The 23,160-nt window shown below is 45.7% G+C and overlaps 1 protein-coding gene across 3 annotated transcripts in view; it reads right to left on the bottom strand.

Moving 5' to 3' along the window:
- Nucleotides 1-23,160, bottom strand: part of RYBP (RING1 and YY1 binding protein) — a 51,787-nt gene that overhangs the window by 12,441 nt on the left and 16,186 nt on the right. For all 3 annotated transcript variants that reach the window (XR_014454308.1, XR_014454307.1, XM_083155974.1), the window contains exon 3: nt 773-1,375. Coding sequence is in view for 1 of the 3 variants with exons in the window: in XM_083155974.1 (XP_083012100.1) it covers nt 773-1,375 (603 nt within the window). In the remaining 2 variants the exon portion in view is untranslated. The remainder of the gene's footprint in view (nt 1-772; nt 1,376-23,160) is intronic.

Genomic DNA, 23,160 nt, shown 5'->3' with positions numbered 1-23,160 from the left:
AAAAGCTGCCAACGCAGGTAATCACGGGCTCGTCGTCTGCAAATTTTGAACGTGAGAAAGTGCAAACTCGCGTCTTAGTGTATAGAGCTGCCTAGCTGGGGGGGGGGGGGGGGGGGGGGGGTGGTGTTTACAGGAAATATAAATGACACTTATTGAATATGGAGAGCCTGTCATCAGGATTACAAAGGTAATTTTAAAAGGTAAGGTCTTTTATGTGGTTGCAACAAGTGTTTAAACGCATGTGATTTTCTGTTCCCCATTAGTGAGGCTCAGGGAACTCCACACGGGGTGGGGAGGGGGGGTCACAGAGTTTATTCCTTGCTCCTTTAGGGGCAAAACCAAGGTCGACTTAGTGCAAGCAAGAGGCCAGTGAACGCTTTGCAAGTAAAAACGCTAATTTAATGGCAACGGTTAATCTAAACCAGGGATTGTCAACCGCAACTCTCTGTTACCCCCAACATCTCATGTTTTCAGGATTTCGGTCTTTGGATGCAGGTGGGGTAGTTACTGAGTGGTCAACAGATGAACTCACCTGTAGATGATTAAAAGAATCTACAAAACATGACCTGTTGGGGGTACGAACGACTGGACTAACCGCACATCAGAAGAAAGGTATAAACCGCAGACCAGAACAAATAATCTGGTAATGGTTTTGCAGAAGCCAAGCCAACACCTTAAGGTGTTAGAGAACTGCCTTCCCCCCCATTATTGTCCCAACATGGCACTGTTACACCATCAGGAGAGAAGACCACATGATGCTAGTAAGACCTACCTGGTCTTTTTATTAGTGGTCTTTTTGACAACACTTGAAGTAATATTAATTTCTGGCTTTTCGTGTCTCTCTCTTTCCACTTTATGTTCTTTGTCAGGCTTCTCTTTATCAGTTTTATCTTTTTCTGGTTTCTCCTTGTCCAGCTTTTCTCTGTCCTTCTTGTCCTTGTCCAGCCGCTCCCTATCGTGCCTCTCGCGGTCGTTTTTCTCCCTGTCCAACTTCTCGCGGTCCAGCCTCTCCCGGTCTATCTTCTCACGATCAAGCCTCTCCCTGTCCATCTTCTCACGATCCAGCCTCTCCCGGTCCATCTTCTCGCGATCCAGCCTCTCCCGGTCCATCTTCTCGCGATCCAGCCTCTCCCGGTCGAGCTTCTCACGATCTAGTCGGTCCCTGTCCATCTTGTCCTGGTCCAACTTGTCCCGGTCCACTTTGTCCTGGTCCAATTTATCCTTCTCAGGCCGATCCTTTTCTACTTTTTCTCGGTCGGTTTTCTCCCTCTCGGGTTTGTCCGGCTTTTCTTTTTTTTCCTTTTTGGGAGGCGGTGGTGTGGCATACTGCTGGGCGACTTGCTGGGCGACTAACTGCGAGTTTATTCTGGGCTTCCTAGAGAGAGAGACAGAAAAAGCAAACAAGAAAGATCAAAAACTGTACAGCCAGCCGTGCAAAAACATTAAATCAAACGGAGCCAAGGTAAAAGGATACGGCGTTAAAAGAACATGCATTAGCAGAGATATTTCCTGTAGCATAGCCCAGGGGACTGATCACAAAAACCCTCAATTTCCTCAAAGGCAAGTCAGTCCTGGGGGTGGGAAGACGGCTTTCCCGGAGCAGGTGACTATTTCAAAGCCTTGGGAAAAAAAAGCAAACTGAGAAATTGCTCCACAAAGCAACATAAAATCGGCTCCGACGGTTAGAAAACATTCAAGTTCCTTCAAGGCAAAACAATTTATTTCTTATAGAACAGCTATTTCTGACTATCGACTTTATTTATTAGACCAACCTGCAGTAACACAAGGTTTCATTCCATCAAAGCCTTTAAAATTGCCATCTACGCTAAGTAAACAAAAATGTGTCGTCCGGCTAAACAAGCAATCGTAGCAAACGCACACGAAACCACGTAAAAATAAAAATTTACTTTAAACAAGTGAAAAAACATCGGTTTAAAAAAAATACCAGGCTAACTTTCAATCAACAAACAACAACAGAAGCTTAATAGAACAATTTATGTGTCCGTAGGAAGGAGAACACTCAGGTACTACAAAAGGTTTACAAGACTACCGCAAACAGGTTGTTTTTGCTAATAAAATGGATTCAAACTTTTTTCGAGATTCGTGAGAGGAAATGGCAAGAGGATAAAAACAAAAAGTTATCTACAGATCGAAAGACTTGAAAATATGAAACGCTTTCTATAAAAGTTCGATCTTTGCAAACAAATACAGGATGCGCGTCCATAGTATACAATAATTATAGTGAATGAAAAAAAATAGGAGGCGATCAAGTACATTAGGCGCTTTCCTGTATAGTCCAAACAAGTTTATGATACTTCCCAGCGGCGGAACAATCTAAACGAGATCCTTTAAGTGTGGAGGAGGTGAAGGCGTAATGCCTAATCTACAATTCAACGCACGTCTGATGCACAGAATGCCTTCATCTCGGCGCGGCATTGCTCCACACCACAATAGCTTCTGTGTGTCTCCAAGGAATCGGGATGATTATTTTGTCTGGAGAATGACAGTTTCACACTTATTGACTGAAATTGTGAGAATGGAGAGAGGGTGGATTGGAAAAACCACTGTGGGATTCTGATTAGGGAGAGGAATAAAAAAAAAATATATACAAACTCTAGCGCTGTTTATTCACTTAAAACCCCAGGTAGAAGAATGTGCTTCTCTTAGAATATATATATCTGCCATCCAAATACATCCGTCAGTGCCCTGTCCCCTGATGGAACAGTCTATTAAACATGTATCTGTAATAAAAATTGCCTTGTACTGTAATTAGTTATTTAATTATTTTTGCTCATTTGTATTGCTAGGCGCTGCGGAACCCTTGTGGCGCCATAAAAATGATGAACACATGAAATAGGTTGACATGCCCAAGGTCGACAGGGTTGGAATGTCGACGTGAGTTTTTCACTGTTTTTTGAGCCGACAGGCGGTATTTCATGCCCTACCATCCACTACGGCGTGGTGGGAGAATAAAATAGTGTGCCAAGCGTAGCGAGGCACCGTGCCCAAAGTATGGCAAGTGCAGCAAGGGGACAGGGTGCTACGTTTCAGTGTCCGAGGCATGGCGAGCGCAGGGATCCATGTGAGGGGACACTGTACACTTAGTCTATGTCAACTGTGTCGACATTCAGGACAAAAAAAGTGGAAAATTCATGTCGACATTTTGACAGTTGACCTAGCTATTGTTGACCTAATGCTTGTGTCAACCTTGGAACCCTGTCGACCTTAGGCATGCCGACCTAGGCCATGTTAACCTTCTGTGGCCGGCCCAATAACCCATATACACAGACACAAGAAATAAACTTTTTTGGTTACAAGACCTCTGGGGGGGGGGGGGGGGGGGGCGCGAACTGTCAGTGGCGATAAAAATAATATATAAATAAATAAAAAGGTTCATATTAGACAAAGTAATAGGGTCAAATTAATGTTAAAAAATAGGGGCAGTCCGGACCGGTTGCTGGACATAAATACTGACCAATTTACCGAACGCACCGGTCAGAAATGAAATGTAAAATAAAACATTTCCCCAGTTCTCCTCCCAGGGGGCACGTAATGAATTCATCGGCCTCAGGTTACAGGAGGTCGGAGCACAGTGAAGAATGGGCTCCAATAATCTCCAGAAGTCAGTTTAAATGCCTGTAAAAAGGAACACGTGCGGCAGCGAGAGCCAAAAGCAATACGCCAACATGACAACGCTGAATTCCCTTCCGCTGCCTATGTGGAAGTGTACGCATACATATAGGGCGGGATGCATGGACACCGAGAACGCTGCTTACCGAGGGGAGACCGCAATCACGCATACGGATCAGGATCTGGAAGGCAGATTATAGAGACAAACATAGCAGCCCCAATGCTTGCAAAGAGGAGATCTTATCGGGGATCTAACCTTTGCTTAAATATGCATGTGAGTCATTGCCCCTATGCATGTGATCAGTGGTGGGACATATTGCATTCTAACGGTGATTCTTGGTGAGAGAGAGAGAGAGAAAGAGAGAGAGAGCGAGAGAGCGAGAGAGAGAAAGAGAGAGAGAGCACGAGAGCGAGAGAAAGAGCGAGAGAGAAAGAGCGAGAGAGAGAGAGAGAAAGAGCGAGAGAGAAAGAGAGAAAGAGAGAGAAAGAGCGAGAGAAAGAGAGAGAGAGCGAGAGAGAAAGAGAAAGAGAGAGAGCGAGAGAGAAAGAGAAAGAGAGAGAAAGAGAGAGAGCGAGAGAGAAAGAGAGAAAGAGCGAGAGAGAAAGAGAGAGAAAGAGAGAGCTAGAGAAAGAGAGAGAAAGAAAGAGAGAGCGAGAAAGAGAGAGAGTTAAAGTACCAAGCAATCAGCCGCTGCCATTTCTCAAACACAGCCTGTGATGTGACTGGTACTTTATCTCTCCCTATAAGCCTAAGCTGTACTGCTCTGTGCCCTAGTGGATGGCAGGGCATGAAATAATGCCTGTCGGCGTGATAAACTCAAGTCAACCTTTTGACTGTTGACCTTGCCATTGTCAACCCTAGCCAATGTTGATCTATTTCACGTGTCGACCTTAATGACCCATATACCCGCTGGAGTACACGGATCGCCTTTCCAGGTACATGGTACCAGCTTGAGGGGGATGTATGTTTTGTGACACAGGGTGATATGCATCAAAGCTCGCCTGCCACAGACAGCGTATACAAGTATACAAATTGGATTGTAAAGAACACTCCGTAAATGCCTCTAATAATCCAACGTGCAATTCACGTCAGTGGAAAACAATTCATGCTTTTGATTAAATGTGTTCTATCAGCATGGCTTTTTATGCTTCAATTAATTTTTATTGGTTAACTAAGTGATACAATTGTACGTCAATCAGACAAAGTGCATAATTACAGCGCAACCGCTGTGACTCGATAACATGGTATTTCACAGAGTTTTTAACAAAACACTGACGTATCCGCTTCTATTAATCAATATTAATCAGGAACAAGTGAGACTTGCAGTGCGCCATCCCAACAGCTAGGGGGCTCACCAATGTGGACTCCCATGTGCAATGCCAAACTGGACAAGGAGGGGGGGTTTTGTAATCTTAACCAAGTGTCAGCAACCAGCTCGACACTGGCAGGGATGGGTGCTGCATACGCATAACAAAGATGAGAGGATGTAATATTTTTTAATATCAAAGCACCAGCTGTCCTCTTTAGGAATAAAGGATGAATACATTTTTTCTAAAAGGACTGTAATGTTTATAATCAGCCTCTAGATGTCGCTGTTGCAACTGTTGCCTATAGAGAGAATTTGCCCAATGACTCTCTCTCCGTGTACTGCAATGGGACAAGTGGAGGGTTTACCCAACATTAAAATCAGCTGATAACACAGGTATGTATCTTGGGGACAATATCCCAACAGTGTCGAATTGGCCCAAATGTGAAAGCTGCACCAACATGTTATGTAGCAAAGAAGCGAATGAGAATTCAATAGAATAGAAAGAATTGAACACAATGCGGGAGTTTAACTGTATGGCTGCCTGTGTGGTTCTTTGATATGTAACTCCATATTGATGACAAAAGTCACACACAGAAAATTCAGGAACTTGTCAGAACTGAAGATAAAGCTTAGACATCTGTACTTCCCATAAGGCGTATTAGTGTCCTTCTAGCACCCGCTATCTTTGATAACCCATGCAGTTCCCCCTTCACTGCCTGGGGAGTCACTGTCTGCTGTAGTGCTCCTAGCACAGTGTGGTCTGTATATCAGCCCTGATATGCAAACCAGACCTGTGCTAGAAACGCCACAGCAGACAGCGACACCCCAGGCAGGGAAGAGGAACTGCATGAGTTTTCAAAGATAGCGGGTGCTAGAATGAACACTACACGTCAGCGTTTCTCAAAGGGGTTAATTCTATTCAATAAGTCGTGAACAGCGCCGGGAGGGCGCTCTCGGCGCTATTCTATCAGAGCGCTGCTACCACCAACTAGTGGATTTCTGCCCGCACCCCTCTTGCCGTGCGAGCAGAAATCCGACACAACTAGGGCAACAATGCGGTTTTGTGCCCTAGCGCTGCGCAAACAGCATTACCGCGGGGCACTCGAGTCAGAAAAGGCCGGTACTCACCACTTAACGCCAGAGAGTGCCGGCAATCTCCGAATTCGCAGCACGCTGATTAGAATAGCTCCGGGAGCTCCCTCCCTGCGCTATTTACATTGTATTGAATGGAATTGACCCCCATGACTGTCCTCATGGAACTCTGGCAGTGCAGGTTTTCAAAGGGTGTGGATTATACGATAGACACTGTCTACCCCCAAAAGATCATCATTCAATAGGTCAACATGGTCAAAAAGTCGACATGAAAAGATTGACATGAGTTAATTGCATCTTTTTGGTGTCATGTCGAGAACATTGTTGACATGGACCCCCAATTAGTGTAATGCATACGCTCAGGACTCTATAATATTATCCCTCTAAGCCAACATGGATAGTGAGAAACACGCCGGTTAAAAAAAAAAAACCTCATGTTGACACTTTGTGGTAGACTTATTGACTATCTACACACTGTAGTTCTATCAACCAAAACCAGTTTTCAAAAGGAAACAGTGATAAAAAAAACTGGGTAGTAATAAACCAACAGAGGTAGGAGGGTCCTGCTCATAAGCTTATAATCTATAGAAATCCGGAAAACATGCACTGTTGGGATACCCCTTTTACACCGCCGAAAAATCCGGGTCAGCGGCGGGTCAGACGCGGATCCTCGGCGGTGTAAATGGGGGGTATCCGTGTCCATTTACACGGGTCCTCTACCCAGGTCCTGACCTGGGTAGAACCCGGATGGGACCCGTGTAAATGGCGGTGTAAATGGTCCCGCTGCGGGTCCAGGCACCCGCAGCGGGTCCGCAGCGTGCAGCGCTGGGGAAGCTGTCCCCAGGTGCTGCGGGAAGAGGGGGGTCCCTGCGGCTACTGAGGCGAGATGGGGTACCTGTCAGCGGCCAGCCTGACACGGCGCTGCCACTGCTGTATCTCCCCCCGGCGGCCGGTCCTTGCGGCGGATGGACAGTCAGTGTCGGCGGTCCCTCTGGCGCAGGGGAAATAGTACTGCTGTATCTCCCCCCGGCGGCCGGTCCTTGCGGCGGATGGACAGTCAGTGTCGGCGGTCCCTCTGGCGCAGGGGAAATAGTACTATTTCCCCTGCGCCAGAGGGACCGCCGACACTGACTGTCCATCCGCCGCAAGGACCGGCCGCCGGGGGGAGATACAGCAGCGGCAGCAATCATAGTGTCAGGCTGACAGGTACCCCCTCTCCCCTCAGCAGCCGCAGGGACCCCCCTCCTCCTCACAGCACCCGGGGACAGCTTCCCCCCTCTACCCCCACAGCACCCGGGGACAGCTTCCCCCCTCTACCCCCTCCAAGCTATATAGATAGATCTATCTATATAGATATATCTATATATAGATAATTTTACTTGGGCAAGGTGGCACTCAATCACAGTTAGCAATGGGGGAGCGGTGCAAGGTCCAGACTTAATTTCACAGCAACACTTATTCCTATCAAGGAAAAGTAACCAGCACTCACGATTTGGTGAAAAAGAAAACGATGTATTTCAACAGGTCATTTAGGTTATCAAGCTGTCTGCCATCCCAACAGCTGTTTCGGCCGGCAGCATGCCGGCCGAATGAATGAAGGCTGGCATGCTGCCGGCCGAAACAGCTGTTGGGATGGCAGACAGCTTGATAACCTAAATGACCTGTTGAAATACATCGTTTTCTTTTTCACCAAATCGTGAGTGCTGGTTTCTTTTCCTTGATAGGAATAAGTGTTGCTATCTATATATAGATATATCTATATAGATATATCAACAAGGAAAGGCAGGGCTGACCCAGGTTCAATATAAATGGTGCAGACCCAGGTCGAAGTGCTGTGTAAATGCAGTATAAAGCAGGGTCAGACCCTGGAAACTCCAGCGTTCAAAGACCACGGTCGGACCAGGGTTTTTGGTGTAAAAGGGGTATTAGAATACCAGGAGGACTGCGTTTCAGAAACCCTGCATGACAGCACCAGAAATCTCGACTGTACAAAACTCCTTGACACTGGTTTTCCCACTTCTCATCGCTGCTGGGACTTGTAGTTCAGCCACAGCTGAGAAGCCTATCATTTCCTACCACTGGCTTATATTATAATACTGAGCCTAGACCATGCGCTCCGGACAGAAAAGAAACATGGAGCACACGGGTAAGTGTGAGTGCGCCTAGCAACTCGCTGCACAAGAATCTGCTTACAGAGGCCTATGCTCTTGACCCTACATTTTTAATTAGTGCAGTCCCATAGTCGCAGATAAGGACTGGGACAAAGAGCGTCCTTGGAGGAGACAAAACTACATTGGTGACATTGTTCCTGGAGCAAAGTGCGTCCTTACAAGCCGGGGAACACAATGTTAACTTGTCAACAGTAAACGCGAAACCTTCTCATTAGCTGCACAATTCCCCAGTGCCTGTCCTGCTGGATGTGGCCGGGGGCTGGCTATTATTCCGCACGCAGCTAAATATTTCATATGATATTTCTGAAAGGATTTTCACGGCGGCGTTCTCTCTGCGAGACAGAACAGAGTCCGTTTGTGCAATTAAAGAAAGATCACAAAGAACCTTAATCATGGGGAATCCCTTCTCACACTTCGCCTGCCGTGAGTGTGGCCGGACCATGGGAAGGTGCCGGTTCTCCGATGCGCGGAGCAATTATTGTATCAAAAGAGCAATTCTGAAGCAGGATTAAAGTGTCTGACCCTCCGCCATGACCTTTGCTGGAGCGTTTAATGACGATTGATTGACTGATGCTCCTGCACGCACACCTATGCAATCATCAGATAACTGCAGAGGTGTGCACCCAGCTACAGGCAAGGGGTGCAGGGTTGCGACGGCTAAGGTCGGAGACCGTGATTTTTGATGGACCATCCAAAGAAGCAGGAGGTCACCAAATAAACACTAAGGAAAGAATTAAATAGTGAGAGCGATAGAGTACCAACCAACAAGCTCCTAACTTATTTTTTAAATCTAGCCTGTAAAATGACAGGCTAGAAATTGATGGTTGGTACTTTATCTCTCTCCACTTTAGGGAGGGGGAGGTGTTGTTTAATTCAATTGTTTATCGCACTGACAGTCACTAGCTGGAATAGCTGCGGGCACTAACATTTCAGATCTCAGCTCGCAGAGGTGGCAAGCTGAAATGAGCTAATGTGACCAGTTTGGGCACTCAAACAGAACGGTTTTGCATTGTGCCCAGCATTCCGGCGGGTTTCACTGAAACAAGTACAAACCCCCCCCCCCAAAAAACAAAACGTGCTAAACAATTGAATTCTCTTCTTTAGCTCTTTGAGAAAGCTACACCCTGAGTGCTTCCCTGTGCCTCTCCCCCTCATCCTGTGCCTTGCAGCATTCCGCTCAGACAAGTGCCGCAGGGACAGCCTGGTCCTACTCCTTGCACCCTGAAGGGCAGAGCCGAATTTCCCATTAGGCACATGCTTAGGGGCGGCACATGTTTGGGGGCGGCACGTGGATGCCTGTGATAGTACTGTCAGCCCAAAATTTATCAATAACTGCAAAATATCCACTGCACTGTACTATATTCCATCTTAAATAGAGTGTAAATGGATAGGACATGCAGATACTGCCCCTATAAACTGTCCTACTTAGTAAACATTATTGTTGTGCCTAGGGGCGTCCTCATACCTAAATCCACCCCTGCTGAAGGGGGATGTTCCGCTGCTAGGGAGGAGGTGGTCACTGGCCTGGGCAGCACAGCAGGAGGCTGCCCGGACATCCGGTGGGGGGGCCACGAAAAGAAGCCAGTAGGCTTCTATGGGGTTACACCAGCTATACCCTGCAGCGAAACACCGGTGGTGGGGCATTAGTGAACCTGAAAACAAGGTTTTTAAAGTATTTTAAATTTAGTACATCCCTCCCCTAGTTTCCTTTATGCGTTCCCTGAAAACTCACCGCTTCAGGCAGCTTATCACATTCCAGAACCGCTCACTCAACCATCATAAGCTTTCCTATTCAATTATATCCCCACTGTACAGGCCACATGTATCCTCCATATATCTCCTCTTAATTCACTTTTTCTTCCATGCGACCCTGGTTCATCTTTGCCGTGATGGGATATCAAGCAGTCCACCTAGAACCCTTGCAGTCCGGTGGACAACTATGCAACAGATAGCACCTATCCTTACATATCAACGCCTACTTCCCTATAGATTGTAAGCTTGCGAGCAGGGCCCTCCTACCGCTATTACTGCTGGCTATAGTATTACCCAGTTTTGTTTTATCTGTGGGTCCACTTGTAAAATGCAATGGAATGTGCTGCACCATATAAGAGACGGTTAATAATTTAAACCCAAGTAGCACTGTGCACGTTGCAGATGATTACGGTAATGGTATCACCACGCATTGTGCTCACGCCCCTAGCACTGTAAGCAATCAAGTACCATGCAGAAACGTAATGCAGGATTCAGCAATTGGGACATAATTGAATCCAGCCTATAAACTGCGCAGCACCAACGTCGTCTAGAGCCAGTGTTGGGTTTCATGCGTTTTACCCCATTTACTTAGCATGTGTGTGAACGAGTCCTGAAGGTTTCTGGGACGAAGTCATCAGAGTTTTATGTTCTCAGACGTAAAACGCTAAAGCCTGCCGCTTAACGGGCAGGTGTGCTGCCAAATAGTCCTTCACCTGGAGAGACCACAAACACCGCTGGTGCCACAGTAAATCAGTGAGCATTCTTCTGCTAGAGCGATCAAGCTGCAGATTTTATGGTTGCTGAACTTTGTCACCAACAGTCAGTAAAAAACATCAGCAGTGCTATACAAACACAACAAGCCTCGAACGAAACCAAAAGGCACACACACACAGTCATTCCTGCCATGGTGCAAGCGGTGATTCCATGTTCAGTGTAGTTGGAATACTGACCTTATGCAGCCACATTCATTGCCCCTTATTCAGATCTGATCGCTGTACAAATTTGTTCTCAAAATGGGCAAAACTATGTGCACTGCAGGTGGGGCAGATGTAACATGTGCAGAGAGAGTTAGATTTGTGTGAGTAATTTTGTTTCTGTGCAGGGTAAATACTGGCTGCATTATTTTTCAACTGCAATTTAGATTTCAGTTTCAACACACCCCACCCAAATTTAACTCTCTCTGCACACGTTACATCTGCCCTAAAAAAAAAAAAAAAAACGTATACCCTAGAACTTAGTTAGTCATCTGCAAACTTTTTCAAGGCGCCAGGCAATGGCAGTGTTGTTTACGCCAGTTTCCCGCAAGTGGGTGAAACCGGAATAAGCTCATCGCTTACCATTTACCTACCATCGCAAGACAGGGTAGAATCTAAAATCCACGCAGGGTAAAACGTTTGCGGCTCTTGCATACAGACGGTGGATTTATGGAATGAAACATAACTATATTACACTCTATGGGAAAGTTTAATTTAATGAGATCCATATTTCCTCTAAAAACTTAGATAGCCAGTAAACTATTTAAAAAATGTGCTAGATGTTCTGTAAAACAAAAACATCTCCCAAATCTAAACTGCGTCCACATTTCACTCCGTCCCCCAGCAGGATCGTAAAAAGGCAGGGTTATTTTAATCTGAACAAGCAAGGCTGAGGGAATTCCGGACAATGCCGTTTACAAATTTACTTCACGCTAACAAAACAAACTGGCTTTACGAACACTATCCGCGTGTTCCAGAAACTAAAAACGTATGTTTGTTTTTTTGTGGTTACTTAAACTGCAGTTTTATGTCACTGTGTAGTCTCCTCCGGGTACACCCGTCACATACTTTAAGAGGCAGCCATGTTGTGGGTTGTCCCAAAGAATGGAACAGTCTAGGGATTCATAAGAAGCCATTTTGTGGAAGAACCATTACTCATGGGAGTAACGGATCATCAACCAACTAAGGAACACGGGGAGATGCTGAAGCGTTCTGAGTGATGCTAGATCGCTTAGCAAAATCAAATCGGTCAGGGCCAGTGCTTCCCGGCGATTAAAAGATTAATATCCAGCATGCTAGATATTAATCGCCGGGCGATAACGACATCTTTGTACACAATTGCAGACATTTGCAAAGCTGCCGGTGGGCACCTCAATACAAATCCAGGTGGCTGCAGCATTCATAAAGTTACGCATAGTACATGCGGATGGCATAAAATTACATCTTTGAGACCGTGCAATAGGCCACAATCACACACAGGCAACAGCTGAGGCGTGCTGAGGAAAAGGGGACTTTTAGAATTCCTTATACACATCCAGGTCACAAGAGGTCTGAAATCTTTCCATGATGTCACTATTGAACAAATGTCCTGCAATTTTACACATCGCAAGCAATTATGTCCGGCATACACAGACAACCCTAAGATGTTTTGCTGACATTCTTTTTTTTTACTGCCCCTACTCCCATTACCTTTGTATATATTTGTCCTTGGGGCAGGTTCCATTAGCCACATATATACTGTATACTTTTTACTTTCAGCGCACACAGCAATATTTTTGGCAAATTAAATAAATACATTGGAACCACTCACTCAAATTACAAGCGCCAAGTACGGTGCCACGTTGCTGGTGTGTGAATTATGCCACGTGTGCAAAAGAGTGGGGAAATCCTAAAAATGGGGCAAATAAGATAACCGGGTAGGACAGGTGGCAATTAGCAACGGATAGTTGAAATCCGCTTTAGGGAGACAGGCAGGGATCAGGGGGAGCGGGGCACCGGGTCTTTTTTTCAACCTCAAACTACTTATGTTACTATATTACAGCGTAACTATCAAATATATTCATTTAAGATGGGTATACACCTGACCACCGACATCTCCTAATTATATACAACAGTGGTTCCCAACCTTTTGTCTCTCCCGTACCCCTTGATTAGGCTTTTCATTGATGAGTACCCCTCCTCTCAATTTAAAATAAAGACAGTACTTATGAGTGGAGTGGAAGTGAGCGGTATGCGTATCCTTATGCATGTCCTTATATTAAGGAGTAGCGGACAGGAATTGTGCCCTTCCGTGTCTGGCCGCTTGTTGTGTATTATCTCCAGGGTTCCCACTTACACCTGTAGGATTAATGCCGCTGCTTATTCCACCCGTGTCAGTGTAGGGCAGATGATCACTGACGTCTGAGGGCAGCATGGGAAGCTTCCATTGGATTGCTGGTCAGGCAAAAGCACAATGAGACGCTGAAGACAGAACCATAAGTGACACAACATGGTTCTTCTCCATAGCAACGGGACTTCTTCTTCTTCTTCTGCCATCAAAAGACTTTTTTTCATCTTCGGCCATTACCAATATTATTTTCAAGTACCCCCAACTGGTCTGCAGAGTACCCCCAGGGGTACTAGTACCCCAGGTTGGGAACCACTGATATACACAATTGGGAAGTGTATATACACTTCCCAACTGTCCGCCCAACGTGTCGCACCTGATGTCACAATTGGGCGGGCATTTCTGTGCGCCTGCCTAGTGGATAAGTCAGTCACCGATGGACTATGCAGCAAGTGTATGCATAAAGTACTAGGCGGCTATATATATATCATCAGTGCATACCCATCGCTAGACTCGCTCCCTGAGTTCATGTGAGTAAGGCTGGACAGACCCTGCGATATATCGCTCGTATATCTGAGGAACGATATATATCGCTAAGTGCACCTATCAGAACACACAGCCATTATGTCTGTGAATGACATCATTCAGCTATATCACATAAACCAAGCATCACAGCAAATGCTTATGGGTATGGGTCATTAGGTCTCCAAGCATTAGGTCGACATGCAGAAATGTCGACATGGGTCTAGGTCGACATGGGGCTTTTCACCTTTTTTTTACCCAAATGTTGACAAGGACACTGAAATGTAGCACCGCGTCACCTTGCTGCACTCGCCATTCTTCGGGCACGGTGCCTCGCTGCGCCTGGCACACTATTTTATTTTACCACCATGCCTAGTGAATGGTAGGGCATCAAATACCGCCTGTCGGTCAAGAACCAATGAAAACCCCTGTGTCGACCTTGCCCATGTTGACCTAATGACCCATGTCAACCTTTTTCCCTGTTGACCCAATGCTTGTCAACCCAACGACCGTATCCCATGCTTACATGTCATTCAGATACACTGTAGCATTTCCCTTTGGGTATAGGCGTCCGGCTGACTGACCAGTATGCCTGCTATAGGAATGTAGTCAATCACAACTGGTCCCAGTAGCCAGGCATGTCGATGGATTCTGTGCACACAAAAATCTGCAAGTTTGAGGGAAAAACGGTGTCACGAGGGGGGAGAGAAAGGTGCTGCCTCAAACCTGCCCCCCTCGTGCCCTGGAGACCAGGCTCACATTTCATTTCAAACCGAGTTCAGAAATGCCCTTTATATGCTGACGCTGCGTCGAGGCGCTCACGACAGAGGCGAGCCCGGCTGTCAGGTTACCGATCCGTACGGCACATGACTAATCTGCTCAACAAGTTATGAGAAGATAAGTCCTGAATGCTAATCGGTGGCGTATGTCACCACCGTCACTGTACAATTATGTTCACGCTGCTTAAATTGGAAGCATTCCAACAAGGAAAAAAAAAAAAAAAAACGTATGTTCTATAGAACGCCCAGAGGGATACAGAATTTTTCCAGATAAAGAATTAGGAGCGAATTAACTCTTAGTGTGCTGCAATGACTGGCGTCATAGAGGAGCAGGCGCTGAGCATGGTGAGCTGTGCTCAATATATACATATGGGGGGGACTTCAATTGTAGGTAGGTATGAACGGAAGGAGCCAACCCCACAAGCTGCAATCATCTCCAGCCCATGGGATCCCGGATAGATGGGGAATATTTTTCCAGGGTGACACTGCAGCTTTAAGACTGTGATGAATCCGAACCAACGGTGCAAAATGAATAGATCTAGGCAGGGTAAATGAACCTGCCCTTTAGTGTAATGGGCTACCATGGCAACCACAGTCAAATGATGTAGTGAGTAGACAATAACCTGGTGGAAAAAAAAAAAACATAAAATTTAACGTGGACAACTGAATGCAATGTCTCAAAGCGACTACAGAACGTTCGAAGCCTCAGCTAACACGTGCGGCATTATTAACCCAACAGCGATATTCCTGTCCCCTCGAACCCCCTCTTGGTTTTTATTTCTATACGTCTTCTATAGAACGTGTACCGCAGACTGTGCTCTGTAATCAGAACCCTCTGGCACTTCAGGAGGGGCGCCCGTGGGGGGCCATTACCATTTTATGAGCATGGAGCAGTGAACAATAGTCACACTGAAAGAATGCCGGTCGATCTGCGCTGAATGGGCCCGGGCTTTTTACTGCAGCCTGCAACGCAGGGAGTCTGGGTGTGAGACTTCTTACCATTCTCTCCTGTCCTCGCCTGACCCCAGCCCAGGGAGAGAGAGTTTCCTGTTACGTGATCCGCTCTCTGGCTTATTAGATAAATAGAGCGCTACAGGCAATGGGGAGGCTGGCTTATCATTCAGAACTTCTGGAAATAATGGACAGGAGGAGATCAGGGGGGGGGGGGCTACGACCCGGCAGAACCGAGTGCCGCTGACGTTGGTCATTACTGCAGATCGATGGCTTTATCCTTGGTCTATAAAAAGACTATCTAACCCGCACATATAAAAGGGCATCTGCTCAACAGTTTCACAGCACGGGCAAATGAAGCGTGCGATCTGTTGTGGAACTACAAGTCCCAGTAAGTACGCCTGATGTTTCCCGTGGAGGCTGTAGAGCCGCCGGTTGAACGAGCGAGCGACCGCACTCACGGGAACATTAAATCCCGCTCGCCGATCCTCTATCGCCAGCCCAGAACAGAATGTTTAGCTTCCCGAGCTTCGGAGAGGGCGCAGGAGAACACGCTGGTGATTACCAGAACGTACGGCTAAATGACGATGATGTAATGCCTGATTAACCCCTACTTGTCCATAACTAACCACCAGCCGAATAGCATAATGCTTTAATTTTATGCACGATTTAGTCGGATACTCTGCGCGTATAATTAGATGAACGGATATAAAAATCAGCCGTTTTCCCTTTCAATTTTCTCATTCCGTGGTTAGAAGCGGATCGGTTATTACCCCATTTATATAGTGCATACATGCTCTGCATTGCCGATCCCCTATGGAAAAGCAATAGCAGCTGCTTCTGAGCGGACCAGCGACAGCAGGGCGAATTGGGTGCAGTCAGACCAGAAGCCACCAACGGGCAGCATCACATCTCCCAGGATTCGCCACGCGTCACTATACTGGATAAATCTAATGGGATAGCCGGTCAGGACCAGTGTTCTCAGCGGAGAACCCACACAGTGCTGGCAAATCACTGTGCAGCGCCGTGTGGCAAGTGATCTAGCAAAATCTCTAGGTGTGTAGGCCCCTTAAGGGAGTACGGAGCAGATGATAGTTTGAATAAGAGTTGGAAACCCGCATGGTTCCGTTAAAATGTAGCTTCTGCATAAAAGGGTCTATGGAGAGTGATAAAATAAACTGAGATAAAATACCAGCCATTCAGCTCCTCACTACTGTGTTTAAAGAATGAGTTAGTTGGGTGGGTGGTATTTCGTCCACTTGGTATAACCAGCGGATGAACGGCTTTCCCGGCGATGATGCAGGAGCGCGCAGCAGCGCTCACCGCCGGGCCATACACACTGGGCGGCTTTGAGCTGAAAGCCGCTCAAACTGGGTGTTTTGAGCGGCTTTCAGCTCAAAGTCGCCCAGTGTGTATGGGCCTTTAGACAAAATCCTTAGTCAAAATCTCCAGTGCATCCAGCCAAAATCTCTCCCAAACTTGCTTAGTCAAAATTGTCCATTAGCCAATATCTCACCGTGTGTACAGGGCTTTAGACAAAATCGCTTATTTAAAAACTCTCTCAAAATTGCTTAGTCAAAATTGGTCAATAGACAATCTCACCATGTGTATGGGGCCTTAAGAGTCCAGGTTTCAAGGATATCTATGCTTGAGCACAGATGACTTTATTAACAGAGGGGTAGATGTGTGAAGCAGTGATAAGTTAGGAGAAGTGATAAAGTCCCTGGTACTTTATCGCCGGCCAATCAGGTTCTAACTGTCCCTTTTTAAACCCAGCCTGTAACTTAACAGCCAGGAGCGGATTGGCTGGTGATAAAGTACCAGGCAATTTATCACTTCTCCTCCCTTATCACTGCTTCATTCATCTACCCCCCGAGTCCTTTTGATTTAATCATCTGTGCCTCAACATAGGATATCCTTTAAACCTGGACTGTTAAGTTAGTCTTGAGGACAGCATTTGAGAAGCACTGATTTATAGAGAACCTACCTACTGCAAGAATTCTCAGTCCCTGCAGCAGTGGGATTTACAGTCTACATTCCAAACCACATGGACTGAGGAAGGAAATACAGGGAGAGCATACAAACTCTACACAGATAGGCGTCCAGTCGACGTGGCTGGACCATACTAACCACTACTCTACATTGCTACCCAAAGCAATTTGAAGAAAAAAAAAGAACAAAAAAATCTCAACAAATATTTTACAAAATTGAACTCAAAATTATATTTCGACTGGGGCATTTTTTTCTCCCTATGCACATTCAATCTCAATGTTATTTAAGCACTATTAATCCAATATCACAACCATGCAACCTGCCATGTGGACAAAGAATAAGATTCCTTCTGATTCCTGTAAGGTGGATGATAACAGAAGTCCCTCTGATACCAGCATTTAACGTGATTTTCCATTTAAAAAAATTGCCACGCTGATGGCAAGCAAGCCTTTCATTACCCTGCCCACTTAATACCGGCAATCTCCCCATAGTTCACTCTGACCGAGAGGCACGCGCTGACGGATGGGAGGCTTACTGGGAATCCTAATGCTTATTTTTTCCTGCTGGCTACATTCGGAACGCCTGGCTGTTTGCCTGACCCAGAGCATGTGTGTGTAATCGTACATCGAGCACAAAGCGTCATCAGGAAAGCAGACACTCAAGTCCCTTTTACAGGCCTGAGGTGGGAGAATGTGCAGTCAATAAATGCCGGCCGGAAGAGAATAAAGCCAGAATCGCATTAAGGAAGGAGAGCGGAATTTAAATGACAATGTGCGTGTCAACTTAAGTGACTGACTGAGGGGCTTGCTAACCTTCAAATGACATTCAAAAGGAGGGGGGAGGGGGAGATTTAAATTTCCAACATCATTGCAATGCGTGGGTTTAAATCAGCTCGTTGAGTCTACCAACATCACAGGTTTGACCTCTTACCCCAGTGAGGCGTATGGGAAACTTGTGCTGCCAGCATTACTGTAACTGGTTGTGTGTAGCAGTCGCACTTATTGCATACCTGAACATTCCCCTCATTTATCGTTCCTTTTGTGTAGGCTTGCTACAATTATTAAAACATGAAGAAATCTTTCAGTATGTGTAGGCAAAAGTGATTGGACAGCCCTGCGCAAGCAAAATGGTATGTTTCTGCAGCAGACATGTGTTGATGATGGTATAAAATGGGTAAGGGGCACCGAATACATAGTAGACTGCTCATCTGGAGGTAGGAGTGTAAGAAGCATTGATGTTAGGAAGGTGCCTAAATCCAGTGTCTTTTTGTCATTGAATGGTCATTGCAGGAAAGCACCTCGTCCTGGAAGACCCACCGAAACGGCAAACAAGGGAGTCTGTGCTCCCTACATTGTGACCGTTCTATGGAAATCAGGATGACAATGCCGCCTGACATGTTCCCGGGTGGGGTGGGGGCGATTCTGGACTGACATACACAGAACTCAATAACCTGTATGGACTGGCCATCTCAGAGGACAGATCTTAACCCCACCCATATGTACTGGAGCGGCGGGTGCGTTTTAAGCTGCTCGGCCATCTTCAGGGTCACAGCTGGCCACTGCACTATGTCAAAATATACCACCCGCGGTAGACTGGTGGGGAACAGATGCATTGTAACAAAAGCTGTATTCCACATGAAGCAGACAGACATCAGGCAGCCCCCGGGCCGCACCTTCCTACTTTATTGCCACGTTTAGTACCGCTTGTAACACTTTTTTAAATATGCCCGCTGGCATGCTGTCACAGATGTGTCTCCATCTTTAATTAAATGCATTGTTTTAATTTACTACTAGGATTAAAAGGATTTATGGGTAAAGTTGGGCCCTTTAGGAAAACAGAGGGCCACCCACACAGCCCCTGCAGGTTATCAAGTGGAAGAACACTAATATGACGTTTAAAAGAAAAGGATATATTTAACAAAGTTTATCAAGTATTTTTCTTTTTTTCAATCCATGGAATAATCATGTACTTCTTTCCCCATTTCTTGGTGCTAGATAATGGAGGGATTGGTACACTTTGTCCCAAAGCATGCAACCTGTAGCCATACACTAGGACAGTCCTAGGATTTAAAGGTTTGTCCCTACAAATAGAATTATCCTACATTTCATTATTGGCCAACGTAATAGTACAGTTCTTATTCCACATATTATACTACATTCTTAGCATCTCGTTTTATTTTCATGACCCAATAAAATATGTACTCATGCAGGATTATTAAAAAAGAAAGAGCACCTAGATCCCTGTAATATACATGTGATAAGGATTACTGCAGTGCACCTAGATCCCTGTAATATACATGTGGTAAGGATTACTGCAGTGCACCTAGATCCCTGTAATATACATGTGGTAAGGACTACTGCAGTGCACCTAGATCCCTGTAATATACATGTGGTGATGATAACTGTAGTGCGCCTAGATCCCTGTAATATACATTTGATCAGGATTAATGCAGTGCGCCTAGATCCCTGTAATATACATGTGGTGAGGACTACTGCAGTGCACCTAGATCCCTGTAATATACATGTGATAAGGATTAATGCAGTGCACCTAGATCCCTGTAATATACATGTGGTGAGGATAACTGCAGTGCACCTAGATCCCTGTAATATACATGTGGTAAGGATTACTGCAGTGCGCCTAGATCCCTGTAATATACACGTGATAAGGATTAATGCAGTGCACCTAGATCCCTGTAATATACACATGGTAAGGATTACTGCAGTGCACCTAGATCCCTGTAATATACACGTAATAAGGATTACTGCAGTGCACCTAGATCCCTGTAATATACACGTGGTAAGGATAACTGCAGTGCACCTAGATCCCTGTAATATACACGTGGTAAGGATAACTGCAGTGCACCTAGATCCCTGTAATATACACGTGGTAAGGCTTACTGCAGTGCACCTAGATCCCTGTAATATACATGTGGTAAGGACTACTGCAGTGCGCCTAGATCCCTGTAATATACATGTGGTAAGGATTACTGCAGTGCACCTAGATCCCTGTAATATACATGTGGTAAGGATTACTGCAGTGCGCCTAGATCCCTGTAATATACATGTGGTAAGGATTAATGCAGTGCACCTAGATCCCTGTAATATACATGTGGTAAGGATTACTGCAGTGCGCCTAGATCCCTGTAATATACATGTGGTAAGGCTTACTGCAGTGCACCTAGATCCCTGTAATATACATGTGATAAGGATTACTGCAGTGCACCTAGATCCCTGTAATATACACGTGGTAAGAGCTACTGCAGTGCACCTAGATCCCTGTAATATACACGTGGTAAGAGCTACTGCAGTGCACCTAGATCCCTGTAATATACATGTGGTAAGGATCACTGCAGTGCACCTAGATCCCTGTAATATACACGTGGTAAGAGCTACTGCAGTGCACCTAGATCCCTGTAATATACACGTGGTAAGAGCTACTGCAGTGCACCTAGATCCCTGTAATATACATGTGGTAAGGATCACTGCAGTGCACCTAGATCCCTGTAATATACATGTGGTAAGGATTACTGCAGTGCGCCTAGATCCCTGTAATATACATGTGGTAAGGACTACTGCAGTGCACCTAGATCCCTGTAATATACATGTGGTAAGGATTACTGCAGTGCACCTAGATCCCTGTAATATACATGTGGTAAGGATTACTGCAGTGCGCCTAGATCCCTGTAATATACATGTGGTAAAGGCTACTGCAGAGCACCTAGATCCAGTAATATACATGTGGTAAGGACTACTGCAGTGCGCCTAGATCCCTAGAACATACATGTAATGATTATTGCAGTGCACCTAGATCCCTATAATATACATGCAGTGCGCATAGATCCCTATTATAACATACATGCAATGATTATTGCAGTGCACCTAGATCCCTAGAATATACATGCAGTGCGCAGAGATCCCTATAACATTCATGTAATGATTATTGCAGCATGGCTAGATCCCTATAATATACATGCAGTGCGCCTAGATCCCTAGAACATACATGTAATGATTATTGCAGTGCACCTAGATCCCTATAATATACATGCAGTGTGCATATATCCTATTATAACATACATGCAATGATTATTGCAGTGCACCTAGATCCCTAGAATATACATGCAGTGCACATAGATCCCTATAACATTCATGTAATGATTATTGCAGCATGGCTAGATCCCTATAACATACATGCAATGATTCCTGCAGTGCGCCTTGGTCCACATACACAGCGCAGAGCATTTTTATGTACGGTCTCATGAGCCAATTATCCCTGGAAAGTATTCTTAATGTTGGCAGCTAGATCTTACTATCTTTGGCATTGATAATGCTATGCATTTTTGGAAAAAACAGAAGCACGCGTTTTACTGCAAGACGGGGGACACAAATGGATTTGTAAGTCTGTTTATTCATATATTTTGTTTTCAGTCTTGGCCAAAATACTTTTAGCAAAAAATAGCACTTAAGATATCCACATGTTATACTACTACCCCTCCCTTCTCCAGCCTATATGGTCATTTACAGTCAATACATTTGCAGCCGAACACCACAATTCACAGATATGTTTATTAAGGTCTCAAAAGCACAAACCAGCCCTTTATCAGACAAGCAGGTGTTGTAAAACATTTCCCAAATAACCAATGCTACACCAGACATGTTTTACCAGAGGCAGAACAAATACATTCTGCGCACGCCTGATTCTGACCATCCAAGCGCAGGAAACACTCCCTAAAAATGCATCCACACAAAGGGTTAAGGAGATTTATTTTAAACAAAAAGTCTAAAATTCCTCCTTAAAATACAGCATGTCAGCAAACCACGGGACGTCAAGACCACGTCTACTCAAGGGCAACTCAATGGGTCATCGAGGAGTAGTTCTGGGGGGGGGGGGGGGCATTGACTCCACTGCCATTGCGATAATAAGCTTTCTGCCAAGCCTTGCGGAAGAACTGACCGTGCGCGTTCCAAAAGCCATCTATGTGCGCGTACTTCTAATACGCTCTGAGGTAGCAGGTAGGGCTGTAGCCCTGCAGATCAGTAAGGAAAGTGACAGACGGCTGTCAGGATAAGCCCCCGGTGACCCGTTCTAAGTCCACAATTCAAGCGCAGATCAGAGGGAGCCGGGGAGAGAAGGATTCTCGGTTTGACTCCTATTGCACATTCATGCGGGGAAGGAGACACGCTCGTTTTCCCGACCGCCTGGAGGAAGATCTTCTATCACGAAGACCATGTTTACAGCCGTCAGCCAAAAGGCCCAAGGGTGTCCGTGTTATTGCGTCCGATTCCATAAACGTCACGCGCTGTGTGTGATCTGCTATCACACAACGCCAAGCTCTGCATCTGTGCTGCCAGCATCAAATTAACTGGAGGCAACTGCGAGCTGGAAGTTTTTATAAACAGAGATGTGAGGCTATAAAACTTCACCCCGAACGCCGCCGTGACTTGCGGGGCGGCAGAATCGCAGCGCGTGCAGCCACATTTTAATTAATTACACCCTCTCACGCGTGTTTCGCAAACAATACCAATTTTTTTATACCGTCTCGTTACTTCAGGATAATGCTGCCGTTTCATTTCTCCAAGTGGCGATAGATAAAGCTGACGGAGATACAGCACAGTAGCTAATCCACTGTTATGGGTTACGCCGTATTTGCGCCTATTAGAAAGCCTTGTATATCTGCAGCACCGTAGCTTTTGGTAACCTCACGTGCTAGACTGAGTACTTTCACCATAAAGCCACGTTTTTGGTTTTTAAACTTATTTTGATTTCTGCCTATAGGATATGAGTCTCATTACTGTATGCAAATAGGTAAAACATACATGTCATTAATCAGGAAGCAGCAGGCGGAGACGAGAGGGTATGTAGTATAACGTCATGGCAACAAGG

Source organism: Crinia signifera, chromosome 8, assembly GCF_055691185.1.
Source record: "Crinia signifera chromosome 8, ASM5569118v1, whole genome shotgun sequence".
In the NCBI taxonomy this organism is placed as follows: Eukaryota; Metazoa; Chordata; class Amphibia; order Anura; family Myobatrachidae; genus Crinia; species Crinia signifera.
This window is presented reverse-complemented; position numbering and strand designations above follow the sequence as displayed.